Source organism: Simochromis diagramma, unplaced genomic scaffold (assembly GCF_900408965.1).
Source record: "Simochromis diagramma unplaced genomic scaffold, fSimDia1.1 OVJJ01000321.1, whole genome shotgun sequence".
Classification (NCBI taxonomy): Eukaryota; Metazoa; Chordata; class Actinopteri; order Cichliformes; family Cichlidae; genus Simochromis; species Simochromis diagramma.
The window spans coordinates 5,950,520-5,970,178 of record NW_024386772.1 but is presented as its reverse complement, the minus strand read 5'-3'; the positions used below and the strand labels follow the sequence as shown (position 1 = coordinate 5,970,178).

The window sequence follows — 19,659 nt, the reverse complement described above, 5'->3', positions numbered from 1 at the left end:
CGTGGTATTTAATCGCTAAATAATAGACGGTTTTCTGACCGCTAGAGGGAGAAATGAGTTTACATTTATGGCTGTCACTGTAACTGGACGGCGAGAATAAGAACACGCGTCACATTCGTGACAATAAGCACAAAGGGGGTAAGTTTGCATATTTATTTAGGCAAAAAGAAAAAGAAAATGAAAAAAAAAAAAACAACGAAACTTACACACTTTCATCATCACGTGGTTTAACATCACACGGAAAGTTATTAAACATACAACAACAATCCTTCTAGATGCAAACATCATCAGCTGTTTTAACAATGACTCAGCATAAATGAAGAAAAAAATGATGTGCAGAAGTGACTTTTTTGTGAAGTGAAAACTGTGGTCACCTCAGCACTGTGTGACTATCACCACAGCTGAAGACTTTGTGATTTTTGAAGTACCCGTTGTGGCTGAGGAACAACCAGTGTAAGTCTTAAGTCACACATGTTTACCTACCACAGAGTTTGGGATTTTTTTCTTTAGACATGAAGCCACAATTTTTCTGTCCTTTTTAAAATTTCGATTGCCAAATAACATTTTTCTTAGACTTTTATTCTGATATACCACCTTCAAGTTACTGAAATACACACATGTGCAGGACAAATATATAGGATAAGGTTGACTTTTTGTCCCCTTACTCTTTGATTTGTTGGACCTCAGCGAAGCCCTCGATACAGCTGATCATGGGACCTTGTGTTGTGGTAGCTGGTATTTAACATATACTAAACTGGTTCACTGTGATAGTGTCATACTATCACAAGTAGCTGAGTAAATTTTTGATCAATCTTTGATTTTTGAAGTTCACATCAAGTCTCTGACCTGCTCTTTTTTAATTTTTCCATTTAAGAAACATGGCTAAACTCCTAAAAAGTTGTTCTCAAAAAATGGACTCGACTGTTCATCTCTTGCTTGGAATGTTGTGATGTCCTGTTTTTTGTGGTTGTGTCCTAATTTTGACTTTCCACAAGCTAGTTTTATTGATGCTGCTGTCAAGAACTTTGAGATTTCTTATCTTGAAAAGCATTATATAAATAAATGTTACTTTTAAACTTAAATCAATAGGCTAAAATAAACACAGATATACTACTAAAAACATATCAGGCCAAACTAAAAATTCCAAAAGGTCACAGGAAATACCTAGAAACATGAAAAGTACCATCAGGACAGAAAACAAGGACTCGAGAACAGGAACTGAAATAGATAGGCAACTGAAAAGAGGAAATGGGAGAGCAGACAAATGCAGCAATCAGAGGGTTTCCAATAACTGATGACAGCAAAATACCATTATGCCTTCGTGAACTTTCCCAGTCCATGTCAATAAAAGTAGAATATTTTATTTATCAAGAAACAATGTGTGATTTAAATGTTCTTTTATGTTTTGGAACAGTGCATACAGTATATATACCAAAAACTATACTAATAATTCAACACAGGTGATACTAATGAAAGCAAATGCAAAGCAAGGAGAACTGACAAAGAAAGCTGTAAGTGACCAGAACAAAAATCCACACGCAAGTGACACAAGCAAATTTAACTGAAGCATTTTGCTACAGCTACTTGAATTACAGCACATGAATAAACCCTTTGATGAACGTTATAGCCTAGGCTGGATCAGGTGACCCTGAGCTATCCAGTCATGCATCTTTATCCTCAGGCTGCTGTGAGACTCTCCGTGATGCACATACCTTTTCACTCCCAATGCTTTTATTTTGCACTGCTGCAGTCATTAACTTTTGTAGTTGTCCTGTTTGTTATTCCTGGTTTCTCTGTGCTCTTCTTTTCTCTTGTCTCTGTCAATTCACCCCTAACCCGTGCCTGGTTCTGCCAGAGATTTCTTCCTGTTAAAAGGGAGTTCTTCCTTCTCATTGTTGCCAAGTGCTTGCTCATAGGAAATTCTGTAATTGTTAAGATTTCCCTCTATTATTATTAATAATAATGCTATTTTTAGTATTATTATTAATGAAACCGTTGCTGTGATTTGGCACTACACAAATGAAATTGAATTGAATCTTGCACACTTATTTTCTTTTTTCCAAGGTGATATGTCAAAATGTCTTTTATGAAACATACCCATTGAGCTTGGAAGGTTCCTGTCTGAGGCTTCACTTTAGCTTTAACTGAAAGTCAGAAAATAAAAACAATAGCAATATTTTTAAAATGCACATGGGTATGTCAGCATTGTTTAAAGAGAGCCTATGAACCCAAATGATCCTAAGGGATGTTTAGCAGGCAGCAGTTCCTCTTTGCACGTAATTGCAGTAAGTTTCAAATAACAGGATACCCCTTGTGAATGCAGTAGGTTTTTAACCATTGTGAATATTATGGACACCAACATTTTAATAGAGGAAAATTTGGAAGATGCATATTATCCGTTTATTTACTGTCCTCACATTGTCACTGTGTGAAAACTGCCACCTGCTGCTGTCATGCTGTATACTGTGTTTACAATCGGGATTATGAGACATGGTACTGATTATCTCTCCAGCTGTGAATCTAATAAACTCTCAGCTGTCATTTTCCCTGCCAAAGATTCCATGTTTGCTCGCATAGCAGATAGAGATAATTAAATAGAGAGGTGGTGGAGTGAACCGCATTACTTGCAAACTTTGCTTTTTGCCAGTTTGCATGTCATCTAAAGCAGGCCTTTTACAAAACCGCTGGAAATTAAATTCCTACAAAGAAAGTTTTGTGTGCCATGTGGGCTACGAAAGGTTAATGACAATGTTTAGGTTTTAGGTCTGGCCATTGTTAGCATCATGATCGCCACGTCTAATCTAAGATGTCAGATTTCTGACCGTCCTCACAGCCCGTTTGGACAGAGGGAGGCGCCATTCTGCTGCTGCCATTGTTGGTCTTACTTTTATTATTTCTCTGAATGATGCTGTGATTCCAGAGAACTTCACTGAGGAATGAGCAGAGTTGCTGTGTGGTTAATATAAACAGAAAGGAGGCAAACTCAAGGTCCAGACCTTTTGTGGACCCCAGCGAGCTGATCTCTGTGTCTTTGCAATCACCATGGCAGCAGGGGAACAACGTTGAGGAGGAGAGAAGGGGTGTAGTTACAAACAGGGTGGTGTGTGCTGGCAGTGAGATCGAGAGTGGAGAAAGAGGAGAAAAGAGGAGCAGAGACGAGGCTGTCATTTTTGCTTTTGTCTTTTTCAGGTCAAACATGTGTCTGAGGTTGGTGATGCTATTTCTCTGTCTCTCCCAAACACAGCTTGCTGAAGTTTGGGTTCAGCAGCAGACAGGTGAGCTCGGTGTCTTTTTCATGCATCATCATTAATGCTTTTGTTTATTTTGCCTGATTTTGTCGCAAAGATGCTTAAGCCTGCAGGTGATTTTTCTCTGGCAGCTTCTCCAAATATATGTTTTTAATCATTTGCTGTATGCTTTGAAGCCAGTGCACTGGTATTTATGATTAGCAATAACAGTCGTTTTCTCATTTACTCAAAAGCTAAGCAAACATTCGCCATTCTTATTTACAGAATGTGTGTTTTTAACATTTTTATCCTGATGTTGCACATGCGACTCTGCGTGTTAATTTAATTTGCTCTAAGCCACAGAACTTCAGTAGGAATCTTTACGGAGAAGCAAATGGGTATACCATGCCCTTTTCATTTTACACACAACAAGTGAATGAACTAGTTTACAATAAAGGGCACAATAAAAATACCCTCTTCCACAAGCATGCGACAGAGTCTAAACAGCAACCCACAAACAGCCCGTCTCAGGTTAAAATTAGATTTAGACTTGTTTTTCTTCTTGCATCCCTGCAAGTTTGGCACAACTTTTTACGAGCCTGCTGCATGGACGACGTGAGTCTATCGCTTGCATTTCCATCGCGAGATATACAAATATGTCGAGTAGTGGTTGGGAAACATGTTAGCTGATTTGGGAGTCTGAATGGTTAGTCTCTGGAAACTCCCTTCTTGCATCCCAGCTCATCCTTTCAGCGATTCCTGAGCTAAAACAGCTGTCTGAGAAAGAGATATGATATAAACTGAAAATTGGTCATACTTTTTCTTCCTCGGGAAAGAGCTCATCAGAAAGCTTATTTCATTAAAACAGCGGAAAGTTTGAGAGTTCTTCTGCATCATAGTGTTGCGAAGGAGGGACTCCGTGTTCTTGCAACATTAGGGGTCAACTGTCTCTGTTGATCTAGCATAATCCTCCTTTCCTTTTCTTAATGGTTCTTATCTGAACTGCCACTCAACATTATATACAGTTCAACCTTTTTAAAAAAATCACTCTGGCCCGAAAGCCATCAACATCATCTGAACCAGACTGTAAAAACACAGAGCCCTGAGGTGAAATGAATCGTGCACCCAGAAATGACCTCAGTGTTTGGCCTCTCATCATTTGTCCTGCTGAGAAGTTTGCTTAACAAATAGCCTGAAGTTAATCCAGGCATTTTGGAGCAAAGTATAAAAAAAATATTACAAGAAAGAGAAACAAAGTGACAGATTGTTTTCTAAGACTGAGCCACAGATAGGATGTTATTGTCTGCGGGCCCTTATTTTATAAAAGTCATGTGTAATGTCACTGGCGATAGCAAAACACGGATGTGTTTTAGGAAAGTGGCAGGAACAAAAACAGCCATCTGCCAACAGCTGAGCAACTTTGAATTATGTAGTTATTTGGAGAAGGCTTTGTATATGAAATAGCTGCGGTCTGAGCTTTGTCTCCTTAATTCATTTCTCTTATCTGAAAATGAAAAGCAGAAATGTTTTCGTGTCTTGAACGCAGAGATTTTGTTTCTCCATAGCAGAAGAAAAGTGAGGTAATCAGTACATTTGTTTTCTTAACAAAGACTTGTCTCTTGTCTTTAAAGGCTCAACATGAAATTTGTTGCACCCTCTTGGGGTTATTGTTTGACATGTTTTATATTCTGGGTGTTATTTTTAAAGGATGTTCCTCTAAAATCATTAAACTATTGCAACAGCATGCCAGCACATGAGAGCGAGTCCACTTATCAGCCATCTCATTAGAACTGGGAGACTTCAAGTTTAATATGTGCTTTCTATTGAAACTGCACTTCTACAATTCAGACACGCTCTTTGAAATGAACCAGGGGACGTTTGGTGCTTCATGCCAAATCCTTCAGCCTCTGCACAGGAAGGGTGTGTCCTCTCAGACCACTCTGAGCTGACCACTTGCAGAAAAAGGCAGCTAAATGTAGTGGTTTGGTAGCTCCTAAAAGAGTGGGCAGAGATCAGTTTTCATTCCAAAACATCTGCCTATTTAGTGCAGGGGGGGAAAGGTTTCTCTTTTACCTCATGAGGCTTTTATTTGGTTATCCTTTATCTTATTCTTTTAAACGTTAACCCAGCAAACAAACCTTTTTTTTTTAAAATAATCAAGTTAGACCAAACTCCATCTATATACACGTGACCCGTTGTGGCTTTCTTCTTTAATATCTTTTTATCCAAACTCTGTGCAAATGTTAATTTTCTCAGGTATTACCTTCTAACCAGGGAATCACCCGAAACTGCACAAAGCCAGAAAGACGCACTAAACAAATCTCGATGCACAGTCACTACTCAATCCTCTCTCTGTTGCACCTCCTTTCTTGTGTGGGTCTTTTCGTGAAGTAATAACATTTATATGCTAGGTTTCCACTCATTTTCTAAAATGTTTGGCCATATGTTTAAACATTTTAATGAAAGGCTCAAAATTTTTTAGAATCAGCCTAACCTTAGTCTAAACAGTTTTTATAGCTATATCTTGCAATTCCAAAGATAATTCCAGTGTTACAAATTAGTTCAAGTGAATCTTGAAATTAAATCTCAAAGCATGACTGAAAAGGGGGGTTTCTATTTTCTTCCACTGCACAATCTTCTATTCCAAGAAATCTTGTTAGACACCAAGCAGACTGGACTGCATTATGCAGTTTCAGCTCACTTGCAGAGTCTGACTCAAATCTCACTGCTTTGTCTGCCAGTAAATTCAATAAAATGCCTAGTGGGGGTCATGATGACCCAAGTAGATATCATAGCTTCATATTCAGTACATGCACTCCTCCCAGCTTTTGTTATACTAGAATATGTCCATCTGCTGCACTGCAGACATCATTTGCGCTCTTACCTCATAGATGCCACTACAGGGTGGATCTGGTGCTCAGCGATCACACGTCTAGGCGTAATATACAAGCTGCCACGAACACATTGACGCAGCACTTAATTGATTGAAAGGGTGGAGAGTAGCATAAATACAATGAGTTCCCTATGAGGTCAAAACATTTGAGCTGCCACTTTAGAAACTTGTTAAATGACACAGTGTAGCTTTGGTGACTGTGGAAGACATCAGCATTATAACTGTGAATGCAGAGCGATGTTTAAAGCAGGCCTCGCCAGTGTCCCACACAGTCTGAACTCTGGGGGTTTGGCACAAGACAAAGCTGAGGGACCAGCAGGCCTGAGCTCTCCTCCCACACTCAAGACAGAAACGCAGGCATCAAACCAACATCAACTGACATTTCGCTGGCAAGAGAGGAGCTCCACTGGGTACTGGCACCCATTGAAACTCGGTTATGGAATTATGGCCAAATTGAAAATGTCTGAGTCAATATATAAATGTTGCTTTCCTGATTATTGTCTGACTTTTCTTTGCTGAGGCTTCTTTATGGAAAACTGCAGCAAGAAAGGATTCAGATCTACTCTATTAATTTTCTCATTAACACAAGCTGGGGTGGGAGGTGTCTGCATGCAAGGGAGCCCTCCCATTGTCCTCAATTAGACTTGACAACATGAGCACAACAAGAGTTAAACAACACACACGGTGTTTTACACTGAACAGATTGAGTTCACTCTTCAGCTACATACACCCTTTCTGAGCTTTTGAAAAAAGTAAAACCTGTACTAAAATTTCCAGGTAAATTACAATACACAGCTGTGATGTTAGGCTGCATTACGCTATATTCAACTCAGGTGTGCAAGACTGAGTCACTGCAACAGGTGGCTTTAGCTTTTCCATACCAACGCACTAGCGGTTTCTATTTTGATAACTAATACAAAAGAGTGTAGGGTGCAGGTGGCTAGCCTGACTTAAGCTGAAACTAGTTTCTACTGCTGCAAAGAAAAATAAATGCATAGTATTGTCCCAGCTTCAATTCAATTGACGATGAAGCTGCAACATTTCAGCAGTTCAGCTGTGTTAACGTTTAAGAGCTTCTCTGTCACGTTAGCTCATGGATGAGTTAGCAGTACTTGCTAGGATTAGCGTGACCTGGAGAGCAAGCAGGTCCATATTACCTAAGTAACAACCTAAATTATGGCGTTTGAATGTTAGTTTACGGAGTGTTTGAGCGTAGGTTTCCCAGCCGGACCACTGCAGGTCCGGCAAGTTACCTTGCTCATTTTTAATCTGCTCAATTGCGAAGACTCCCTGCAAGAAGTCACCGGAGCAACAGAGACGAACTCTTCGCGGCAGCCAGGCTGACCACGGCAATACATTAACGGTGATTCTGAAAGGAAACTGAGCTTGACGGGGTGATTAAGTTGGCTTTTTTTATATAACCCGCGACCTTTCCAACGCTACTTGAAAAAAAATCCCCTGTAGTTTGCTGAAAGCCTAAAACAGCAAACGTTACGTACAGGCGACGACCCTCATTTAGGGTTAGATGAGACACCCCGCAAAGAAGTGGCACTGCCGGGGGTTTATATAGGCTGCTGCGTGACGTCATCGTCGTGTCCCGTAATCTAGGTAAAAATCCCGCAATCAACTGTCGTAAATAGAGCAATGACTGTAGACAGATGAATGTATCTTACCAGGTTTAATTTTTCAAGGCAGGAAAACTGGCAAAAAAAAAAAAAAAACATATTGCACGTAAGGGTTTGCCCTTGATGTTATCCCCTAACTAAACAATGCAAGCTGATTCAAACCAGAATTGATTGACAAATGCCAGCAGGAAAACATTTAAATCACTTTATTTTGAGAAACTTGCTAGTCCACAACTGAAATTCATTAGATGGCACCTACAAAACACCAAAGGCAAGGTTAACAGTTAGGAGACCACTCTAGGATGCTGAAAACGCAGCAGTGTATTTTGACTAGGCCATAAAAGGAAAAGATTAAGACAGAGGAACTTAAATATAGGCCTAGAAATAATTTTGAGAACTTAGTAACATCTGTTAAGCATGATAGAAACACATGATTGATTGGGGGTCCTTTGGTAGCAAAGTGAACTATCTGAACTGCATAATGAAGCCAGTTTCCTCCTACAACAGGTCAATGGCAGCTGCAAACTATGCAAGGACTATTTAGAGACATTTTTAAATTTAATTGTATTTATTTATTTTTGCCATTATCTTTGAACTGATTCTTTAGAGCTGGGAGGAGACATTGTTCATTGTGTTGCTTCATGTGTAGACCTGCACTGGTTCCAGACGTTGTGCAAGGACAAAGATGTCCACAGGTTTACATCCAACTCTCAGTATAAACATACCAGCAGACATGCATTTTCCACACTCCATAAGAAATTACAGGATGGTGTTAAAATAAACACCTAAAATTAACCAGGAATTTGTGGCTTGAAAGAAAGACAAGTTGTCAATTAAAACACCCAGAATTTTAAAACAAGTCCTACCTACCCCAGTTTGCTTACTACAGTATGGTTTTCTTTGTTTATAGGGTCTGACAGTTCTTTCCGAGCGTCAGTAAATATTATTTGTATCCTATTTATTTTCATTCAACAAGGGCATTTAACTCACAAGGCTACAGCTGATACCGGCTTGGCTGACTGACTGAGCACTAAGCATGACCATAACACCTTCAGTCTGAATAAAAATGAAGTGTTTCATGTGCATTTTATTTTTGAAGGCAGTGAAATGAAACCAGCAGGTTTATAATCTGAAATGCATCCTGACTAGGGCAGCACTGTAAAATCATATGCATTATTTTGGACAGATGATTGGTACAGTGTGGTCCCACAGCACCACGAAGAGTCTAATGGAGGTGACAGCAATGCTTATAGAACACTGAGGTCATCTTCGGGCCACACTAGAGTAAGCAGGGCAGTTCTGGGTGGAGGACTAAGCATCACTACCCTCCCAGACAATATGACACGTGTAGTGGTAAGTTATACACCACAGTGTTCCTTATTACTGTAATGGTTTGTGGCGTTTAATATGTTCTTGGCTCTTACCTGGTTGTATTTGTTTTACTTGGAGTTAAACACTGCCCTCTTTTGGAAAGAAGCATTTACTCTTCTCTGCTTACACGGAGAAGCTGTGCCCAACACCTGAAATTTATTATTTAACCGTGTTCTCTGGGAACTTTTAATCCTTTTGCGACATACTCTGTCAACACACATCATGCTTTTAAAGCTCTAATCTCTTCTGTTTTCTGCATGGAAGGAGGATTCTGGCAAATATTACACATGGCGCATCTTTGGTCCAGAGGACCAACGTACTGAGAACCTGTGGATAGACATGAATGATGTCCGGCATGGTCAAGTCAGAGTCCATGGCATTCTGTCAAATTCATACAAACAGGCTGTGGTGAGTCTCACACACAGACATAAGTGAACCGTCTTACTTTCTGTTTCTTTCTTAACCCATAAAAAGCATATTAATGACGTAAAATTTTACAGAATTAAAAATTAAAATGATTTGAACCCTTGAATAGAATTTCTCCTGGTTTGTAGACTAAGTGGCTCACTACAACATTTCTTTACACCTGGTCTACAAAGTTGGTATTTGTGCATGGGGGTGTAGCTCAGTGGTAGAGCATTTGACTGCAGATCAAGAGGTCCCCAGTTCAAATCTGGGTGCCCCCTACATATATATGCACTGCTTACTTTGTTAAGCTGAACTGCTTCTTTACTTCCATGTTCAAGAAAACCTGCTGGAAGCAAATGGGTGAAAGAAACAATACAATTCATGGGAGCTCTCCAAAATTGGGCAATAGAACATTTGAAAAAAATTGCCTTTTTTTACTCCAACATTTGAATGGTATGATCAGGATTTGGCATTAACAACATCAAGGCATGAATCCTTTCTGCCTCACCACTGCCAATATTCAGGCTGGTGGTGGTGTAATGGTGTGGGCGATATTTTCTTGGCACACCTTGGGCCCCTTACTACCAACCCCAACTGAGCATTATTTACATGAGTCACCTTGCATATTGTTGCCTACCATGTCTATCTCTTTTTGATCGCAGTGCACCCTTTTCAAATGGCTGCTTCCAGCAGGATAACATGCCACAACATAGCTCAGATCACCTCAACCCTGTTTCTTGAACACAACAGCGAGTACCTCTGCAATCAACAGATTTAAATCCAATAGAATACCTTTGAGATCCAATAAATTTGCAGCAACTGTGTGCTTTAATGACAATATGGTCCTTAATCTATGAGGAATGTTTCCAGCATGTTGTTGAAATTGTGCCACAAAGAATTAAAGCAGGCAAAGTGCTGAATCCAGGCAAAGCATTCATCACAGCACTAGCAAGCTGTACCTAACAAATTGGCCAGCAAGTGTCGCTTGCTCCACATTTTTACTGTATTTTTTTCACCGTATTTCTTTTAAAACTGACAGTTTTGGTTCATCATCCAGCTGAAGTATAAAAAAAATATGTTCCTGCAACCTGGCAAATACTTAATAATTCTACATTAATTAGAAATACCTGAAAATTTCCTTTAACATTTGATATGAGACCAAGCCAAGATGAAGTTCCCTTGTAAATATGTGGTTGCATGGAAGCTGAGGCACATTAACATATTGGTAAATGTGAGGAGCTCCAAAACTGACATATAATAATACACTTTAAATATAGAAAGGTGAAAACTACAAAGAGTGAAGACTGATGGTAAATGGTAAATGGTCTGTATTTGTATAGCGCTTTACTAGTCCCTAAGGAACCCAAAGCGCTTTACACATTCAGTCATCCACCCATTCACGCACACATTCACACACTGGTGGACTGATGGAAAAAACAGAACTGCAGCACTTTGCCACTGCAGATGTCCAGGTTATATATGGTGAAACAGCACTTGTTTCACTTCTCAGATCACATTGAAAATGTATACCTCTGTTAAGACAGAGTTGACAACCATTTGGAAAGTCCCAAAACAGCTTAAGCGTGTTTTGATGTTGCTGCAACTAAAATTGAACATGATAATTTTTATATTTGGTTACAGCAGGATCATGTTCCCGCTCTTGATCCTAGTCATGATAATGTGAGTTTTAGGCATGAATTATAGTGTTTTGAATGTTAGTTATTTAGAAGAATATCTGTTTTGGAAAGTTAACACCCAGCCAGTTCAACTGTCTGTACTTACAAAGCCAAGTTGTTGCTATAATTCAGTTAGTACACTGAAAAACAATTACATCAGACAGCATGCTGGGAAAATGTTAATCACAGACAGGCTGCTTCCAGTCACATGTCCAGATCCTGTACACCCAATGTGTTGTGATAAGACCAGTTGCTAAGCTCACATGTAGGGGGTATAGCTCAGTGGTAGAGCATTTGACTGCAGATCAAGAGGTCCCCGGTTCAAATCCGGGTGCCCCCTTATTTAGATTTTGGTCATGACAAACTGATGTAGTTCTTGTAAGATAACATACAGGATTTTCGTCACATTCGAAATACAGCTGGTTATAAAATTGAGTATTGTGCTCATTTACAGTTACATGTTTTTATTATTGTACTCTATCAGAGAAGCTCAGCATGTTGCCCAGTTCAGAATGCTGCATATTTATCTTATATGATCTTTCATGTAGCCATGCAGCTCCTTTCCAATAAAGCCACTCTCCTTTTAGGCCATCATTTCTTCTGATTAGCTGCCCCTCACGTACAGCAAGTGGGTGTTGCTTCTGTGCTCATAGCTAGAGCTGTGTGCCTGAGATGACCATATTAAATATATTCCTTTGTTCTTTCTCATTCAAAGGAAGAAAAGTAGAAAAGACTGTGTGAAACAGAGCAGTCTGAAAGTCTTTTTAAAAAAGAAAGTAGAACAAATCTTTTTACTGAGAGATTTGTCCAAAACAAAGTTTTTTCCCAGAGATTTTGAAGCTTCTTTGTACCATATAAGGAGCAGCTGGGGTGCTTTTAACTGCAGAATAACAAATCAAAACATGACAACAAAGAAATTTCTTCAATCTGTTTTTTTTTTTGATGACAGATAAATCATTTTTTTTAATCTCTTCTTTTGTCTGTGTCTGTTTGAATCTTCTCTTTTTGCAGCGAGTAGCCCTGTCCTTTGACTTTCCTTTTTATGGACATTACCTGAAGCAGATTACCATAGCAACCGGAGGTACTTTTTGATTTTCTAACAGATGTTCAAGTGACCTTCTGCAGTGCAGTAAGTTGTACACAAATCTTACATATTTTTCCTTCTGGCCTTTTTCCAGGGTTTATCTTCACAGGGGACATTACTCACCGTATGCTGACTGCAACACAGTACATCGCCCCTTTAATGGCTAATTTCGACCCCAGCTACTCCAAAGAATCCACTGTGCAATACCTTGATAATGGTATAATACCATCTGACATTTGAACATGTCCTTGAGTATGAGATTGTCTGATCTTTCTGTTTGATTTCTATTTGGCTTTCATTATCTTCAGGTGAGGTCTTTGTGGTCCAGTGGGAGCATGTCAGAATCCCCGGCAAAGAGTCAGTAGGAGGTTTTACCTTTCAAGTTGCTCTTTACAAAACAGGAACCATCACTTTCAGCTACAGAGACGTGAGGAACATTTCTGCTCTTTGCTCTTACTGGCATTCTCAGATCAGGTCACTTGATCTTATTTTTGCAAGTATTAAGTGAAACTTCTTTGTGTTTACCAGATACCTCTGTCGGTAGACGTGATCAGTTCAGCTGAGCACCCAGTGAAAGCTGGGTTATCTGATGCCTTCATGGTCATGTCGCCGTCTTCTCAGTCAGCAGGTCAGCAATAATTGTGCACTATAATAAAGTGCTACCATAAAAAAAACACATATAAATCATAATATTTCCATTTCAGATCTCCCACGGCAAATGATCTATGAGTACCATCGAGTTGAGATAGACGTTACAAAGATTACCAACTACTCTGCTGTTGAGTTCACTCCTTTGCCTAGTAAGTGAATATCTAAATCTCCAGAGATTTCTTTCCACAGTCAAAGGTTTAAAAATCAGCAGTGTTTTCCTTTTCTTTCCCTGTGCAGCCTGCCTTCTGCATGACAGCTGTGAGCTCTGCCTCTCAGCCAGCCAAACCTCTGGTTGTAGTTGGTGTCACGTACTGCAGAGGTGAGTGGGGAATTCTGCAAACCGACAGTGTTAGCAAAATAATCATTTAAATGTCTCCTGTTTTAGATGCTCAGACGGCATGGACAGACACAGACAAGAATGGCTGGATTATGCTTGTGCAGAAGAGGTATAGTTGGACTAAATATCAGTTTATTGTATTGCATTGTCCACGTTTCAACATGTGTTTATCATTAATTGCACTGTCAACTGTATTGGCAGAGCCAAGGCGCAACGTGTGAGGATTACTCCAGGAATGACAACTCCACTGGGGCCTCCATCACGCCAGAGATCGAGGACATTACCTCTCTGACTCCACAACAAAAGGGCTGTGACAGTGACGGTGAGAATATGGAACTAAACTCTGTGTGTTTGCTCAGTAAAAACAACAAACAGAATCTACAATGGAATAAGTATTTAAACTTTTACTTTCAGATGAATCTAAACATCAAGTTTTCAAGACTGGTAGTGGTGAGTACCACTTGTAGAAACTGGTAAGATTAGGTCTGGGAATGGATTCTTAAGAATTTGTCTTAGTTCCAGATGTAAAAACTGATTCTTCAACCAAGAGCGTTGGGTTTGCTAACACAGGCTTGGTCGCTGGCTTAGCATCTGCCCTGGTGCTGCTCTTGGCCCTGATACTGGTATCTCTTTACATCAGCTACCATCCTTCTGCTGTATCACCACTTTACCTCATTCAGGTGAGTTCAAAACATATCCTATACATGTTCAGTCTGAGTCAAGCTGATGTTCATATTCTAAACAATGATAATAATATGAGTATTATTATTGCTTGATGCATTTCAGCGACGCAAGAGCTACTGGCCCTCCTTGAAGTTTCAAAAACAAGAGTCTGGTTACACGGAAGTGGAAGGAGGCGGTCATGAAAAAGACAGCATTGTTGAAGCCGGGCCATGTTAAATCCATGTGAAGGGAATTATGGATCACGCATGTTGTGCAAATAACTACATTGGAAATTGAGTTCCAAATAAAGGATTAAAAGTCTTTTTTAAAAACATACCTTAAAAGGATGGTGCTGTTGTTGAACATTATTTAGAAATGCAAGGTTTTCATAATCCCTCCACTGCATTACACTGTAAAATGCATGCCACTAAGCTGACATACATAAACTTTGCAGTTTTTTCATCAGATAAGCAAAGATATGAGAGAGTGAGCTTCACTTTCAGTTCCTGCTGCTCTTGATTGCGATTGTGATGCTTTTGAGTTCCACTTTTTTGTCTTGCTCAAATGTAACCCTATCATTTCCTGAACAGTACTCCCGCTTGAAATGCATGCTTTGTTGGGGGGGGGGGGTAACTAAAGATTCTGCATTTTTCTTCTATGCTGTACATAAAATAAGTGTAAACAAATAGTCTAATGTTGCAGCTGGCTACACACATTAAATAATGTAGGCTGATACGCAGATACAGTGCAACTCTTTTGTCAGCAGATGTCACTCTAAACAAAAGGATCACATGAGCAGTGAAGTAGGGCATGTAGTGCAGTGAACGTGGCAGATGTGTAAAATTTGATGTGAGAAAACTGGACTGGTGAAGCACAAAAAAGGGGGGAAAAAACCCTATAAAGATGATAGCACAAGTTTTCTATGCGAGCACAGATGGCGCAAATACGGTTAAGTTTGATATGCAAATGCACAGGCGTCGATTGGACCTTCATACTGTTACAGAAAACTGAAATAATGTTGCTTCATTTCCAAGTAAAACAGTGCTATAGTCCCAGTTAAATATATAAATGTACGAATGTTCTCGTTCCTTATTTTGTAGTAATATTTTTTCTTTTTCAGAAATAAAAACAAACATAAAAAAAAAACAAAAAAACGGATCCTCCTACACAACCTCTTCCCTTTCTGCTCGGACACGCGCAGTCGAGGGAGGAAGAGAGGGGGGCGGCGGGAGCGCGCTTTCCGTCTCTGGTTAGTGGACTGACAGCCAGCTGTGCAGCTACAACGACAACAACCTCCTGGATTTCTTACATACAACTAGATTAGAGTTGGTCTGCTACTGCTTCTAATCATACATTATAGCTGTTTTTCGGAGCAAACACTCGACGGCACACAGCTACGACCAGTATCATCGGCGTTTTCTGTGCTAACTAGCTAGAAGAGCATTCCTCCAACATGAATCCGTTGTGTAGCAGATGTAATCTAGTCGTTTACCCCACGGAAAAAGTGAATTGTCTGGACAAGGTAAGAACCGAAACCTTCTCGTTTTCGTATCTTTCTTTCTTAAATTAATGCTGATACACTGCCGTGGAGTGGTGCAGTGACTCAACTTATTTCAGCACCCCAAAAACTACAAATTTCACATATTTTTGTGAATGAATCGAACACCCCAGCTGGACAGGTATTTCGCTAGCCTTGCAGGCTAACGGCTAACTCACGTCTGGAAGGCGGCGGCACAACAGTGCGTACACTAAAATCAAATTAAACCGCATTGTGGTATTGGTGGGTTATCTTAAGGGACCGGAATTTGTATTTTTGTCCCAAAGATGATAGCCTCAAGCTGTGGTACGGATTTACCCCAACCAGCACTTCACAGTGCTTCCGGAGAGCCATGTCTAGTCTAGGCCTGGCTCCAACCGCTGCTTTGACGAAACCTGACAATCAACGTTTTTAACCTCGATGGCAGATTCATTGTGTGTATTTAAAAATTATCTATTAACGCACGATTTATAAAGAGAACGGTATAGTCCCGTTGTCATATTTTTCGTGTCCACTGTTGTTGAAGACAACGTGGACTGATGTGGACGTGTCTGTGTCTAATTCACTGGCTAATCCAGGTCAGGGATGATTAGTCGAGCAGCCTAGTTAGTTTTTAGGCAAAGTAGACGTATAATCTAATCAATTGTAGCCACAGTGGATCTGTCGAAGCTACCAATTTACACGGGAGCAACAACTGGTGTTAACATGGTGCTGCACGTCGTCTTCCTCTTTCCCTTTCAGCTTTGATGAGGCAAAGGTGTCCAGAATGTGTTGAATATTGCAGCAATCACTTTTAATGTAAATCTGTAAAGAGAGATTGCACTCGCTGTGTTGATCAGGGTGGGGTCTGGTTGCTTGATATATGATCCATAGGTTATATTTGACCAAATAAGGACCTGGGGCAAGTACCTAATTTGTCTAATGGAAGTCTGAATGGTCAATGAAAATCAATGCCTGTTGAGTTGTCTTATCTGTTGGGCTTAACAGATGGAAAAGCTATAGAAAGACACATTCACAAAGCAGTTTATCTAAAGGAACATCAGCTCTGACTGGATACGTTACTGCTCTGCTTCACGGTTGTCTTCCCCAAGTGCCCTGTATTCAAATACATTTACGTCTTCCTGCATAAGCACCGTAGTACAAGTCATTTTAGCATGCTAGAAAGTTAGTGTAAATGCGAGTCAAATTGCCTGAACTACAGCTTGAATGCAGGCTGTAATTCAGCCTGAAGGAGCGTGCATTCCAGCAGACAGACACTCCCGTAAAACGTGCTCTGTCAGTGGCCTGCTGTGCTATCTCCCTTCTCTGAACTGAGCACAGGAGTGTAGCCCGCCGTCTGTCTTAGCTGCCATTCCACATCAGCGCACACCCCCTTTTAGACATGCCAAAACAACCTCCCTTTCCCCTTCTCCATGGGACACACACACATTGCCATTCTATTTTTGTTTTAAGCAGCAGAGTTGACGATTTTTTTTCATGTACCAGGCTAGCTCAGGTGAATGCTCAGGGGCCTAAGGGCTCTGACACGTCTGTGTTTTTAATCTAAACCAAGTATCTTAACCTGACAAGCTTCTTCTTTTAATATCCCTCTTTTGAGAGGCTAAACCACATAGGCTTTTTTGTCTGACAGCTGCATTCCTGTATAGCGGGGTAGGGCCCCGCGGGCAGCCGAACACACGTAAAGACAGGAAGTGAATTTTAGTTCAAGCTGTTGTTGGTAACGGTTTTGCCTTGTCATTTGGCTTCCTTTGACTACCTAAAATGCTTGCTGGTAGTAATGAGACGAGATGCATATTTGGCTCTAGTGTCCGACTCATATCTACCAGAGTGGCTTTTTGTCGCTTGAGTTGAGGGGAGCTTTTGAACTGTAGCCAGTGAAACTTTTAACAAGGAAGTGTTTTTTAAAACCACAGGCTAATATGCAAATCACACTAGGTCCACTTTAAGTTGATATGCAATTCTTGGATACATAAAATTATTGGTGTGTTTTATTAAGCGATAGATTCAACACCTTAGCGGGAAGTGTGGATTTTCAAGTTAAACTGAGTATCTGTGCAGAGTCACAGAAACACTCAAACAAGCTTTGCAGGAGTGTCTGTGAATTTATCATTGCCACATGCTGTCTGCGTTTTGTATGACTGAAATATGCAAACTATTCCCACCCACAGGTGAAATGAAAGTTCTTGAACATCTTTAAGGGGGTTCATTAATAATTAACTGTGACGTATGTGTGGTTGTGTTCACAAACTAGCTGAACTGGTTAATCAGTTCTGCAGTTTAAAGCTTTTTCAAATGTATGTAAATATTGTGAGAATGTGCGTTATGACGGCTTGTGTTTTATTAAGTATGTAAAACATGCACTACTTCGACATGTTTGGCTTGTGAGCCTGTTAGTTGGGTCAACATATTTTGATTGTTCTTTGGAATTTATTTGTTGAAGCATGTCAGACACAGCTTTTATGCAACCAGTTATCTCCCACATGGTATCAAGTTTAGTAGGTAAGTCTCAGCCTAACTCTGAACAAGCAGCCTTTTGACAGAAAGCCAGAAGAAATACAGATTAGCCAAAGCCAGATGGGAACTTTATTTATATGAAAATGAAATGGAAAACTTTTATGGCGCAAACAAAGAAGAAATAGCATTGTATGTGCTTCATAAGTGCTTTTTATTTGTTATTTTATGTTTAAATGATTTCACATATTTAAACTGAGAATAGTGTTCTCGCAAACTGGGGAAAATTGAACAAATATCATGTCTTAATATTTGTACATGGCAATATATGATGCTATGGATATCTCTTTATTCATATAAGTAAATATAGACATGCAATACTGTAGTCACTCTAATTAAAAGTGACATTTCATAAACATTTCATAGTTTGTTCATAAAAGCAGGCAGTTTCCCAATGACATGTTTTGGTTTCTTTGAAGTGGGACTGTTTGAGGACCTGATCCACAGTCTGTGTGTTACCTACAATGATGGTTAACGGCTCAGAAGCTAACCAACATACTGCTGTGGATGGAGTCCACACCAAATTGCATTTATCCTCCTGAAAAATCAATACTGCTTTTATGTATGCTATATTTAGAAGTTTTTTACTGCTTTATCCACCATTAGACACCTCTTTCAAATGAGGAACTGAAGGCGCTGTGCTTGTAAAAGCGACCAGTCTCCATTGAAAAAACAGATCTACCACAGTCTCTGCTCAGTTAATGTTATAGTGTGACTTTAGTTTTTTAATAAGGTAACTTGGATCCAAACTAATATGCTAAACATAAACATTTACAGCAGTAGACCAACACCACCTGTTACCTGCTTGGAAGAACTGCTGTTTTCATCAACAATCTGGTCGTTTCAAAAAAAGAGCAATTTCTTTCTTAATGTCTGGTTTATAACTTCGCATCTGACACGTTTTGTTGCTCTCTAACCAATCTTTTAGAGTTATGGCTAACTTGTGTCCCTTTTTTTTTTTTTTTTACTGTCATTGTTAACAATGTGGTTAGTGTGTAATTCCTCTGCTGTGGAACAATAGTGTCTAAGATGGGAGCTTCAGTTGTACTGCTCCCTTTCAATCCCTGGAAATTGTTAGAAATCTGGTTAATGGTAATGTTGTTCAAATTGAGGCGCTCTGTACAGTTTATACTCAAGCGTGATATAAACTCTTTCTATGTGCCGAGATGTGGTTTATAATTTATAAATTGCTCCTATTAAAAAATCACAATAACAATTTTCTGGCTTGCAGAATAGTCTCCCTACTTCTAACATTAAACGCCTTACTGTTTGTAGGTTAGTCTTATGCAAATTTGTAATTCTGCAAAAGCTACACAATGTTGTGTAGGTTTAAAAAAAAATCTTAAAGGTAAAGTAATGTCTGTATTTTCACTCTGTTATTCTTGCTCCAATTTTTGCTCCTTACCTTAGTTTCAGAGGAACCTGTCTGCTGCCTTTGCCTATATTTAGACAGATTATTTTGAGAGCTGATTCATGTTATCCAAATGTCACAAGAGTTGAGGACTCTGTGCAGCCACTGCCACCAGTCACATCTCTTTGATGACTCAGAGTCACAAACACGCATTAAACTCACAATCGCCTGAGGTGTTGACTCGACATCAAGTGGCCAGGTACTTCTGCTTGGTGTGAAGAAGCCAGCGCACATGTGGGGTTGGTTGTCCCAAACTATTACATGC

General features: G+C 39.8%; 2 protein-coding genes and 2 non-coding genes across 5 annotated transcripts in view; all 4 read left to right on the top strand.

The window, feature by feature from the left end:
* The first annotated feature begins 2,928 nt into the window (after positions 1 to 2,928).
* On the top strand, positions 2,929 to 14,674 carry LOC120741914 (plexin domain-containing protein 1-like). 2 transcript variants are annotated; one of them, XM_040045037.1, is made up of 14 exons: positions 2,929 to 3,275; positions 8,932 to 9,098; positions 9,381 to 9,524; positions 12,212 to 12,281; positions 12,379 to 12,501; positions 12,593 to 12,711; positions 12,813 to 12,912; positions 12,989 to 13,084; positions 13,173 to 13,254; positions 13,321 to 13,381; positions 13,474 to 13,594; positions 13,687 to 13,722; positions 13,795 to 13,952; positions 14,059 to 14,674. In XM_040045037.1, the coding sequence occupies exons 1-14, from the start codon at positions 3,197 to 3,199 to the stop codon at positions 14,170 to 14,172; spliced, it is 1,470 nt and encodes a 489-aa protein (XP_039900971.1). In that variant the 5' UTR covers positions 2,929 to 3,196; the 3' UTR covers positions 14,173 to 14,674. The 2 variants fall into 2 exon arrangements, with proteins under 2 accessions (XP_039900971.1, XP_039900962.1); XM_040045028.1 differs by having other exon boundaries at positions 2,931 to 3,275; positions 13,789 to 13,952.
* trnac-gca lies at positions 9,731 to 9,802 on the top strand. Its single transcript has one exon. It is a non-coding gene; the product is annotated as a tRNA-Cys (tRNA).
* trnac-gca lies at positions 11,469 to 11,540 on the top strand. The gene has a single exon. It is a non-coding gene; the product is annotated as a tRNA-Cys (tRNA).
* A 491-nt stretch (positions 14,675 to 15,165) lies between the features above and the next one.
* Positions 15,166 to 19,659, top strand: part of lasp1 (LIM and SH3 protein 1) — a 30,905-nt gene continuing 26,411 nt past the window's right edge. Inside the window, exon 1 of the mRNA XM_040045077.1 lies at positions 15,166 to 15,457. Coding sequence (XP_039901011.1) covers positions 15,389 to 15,457 — 69 coding nt within the window. The 5' untranslated portion in view covers positions 15,166 to 15,388. The remainder of the gene's footprint in view (positions 15,458 to 19,659) is intronic.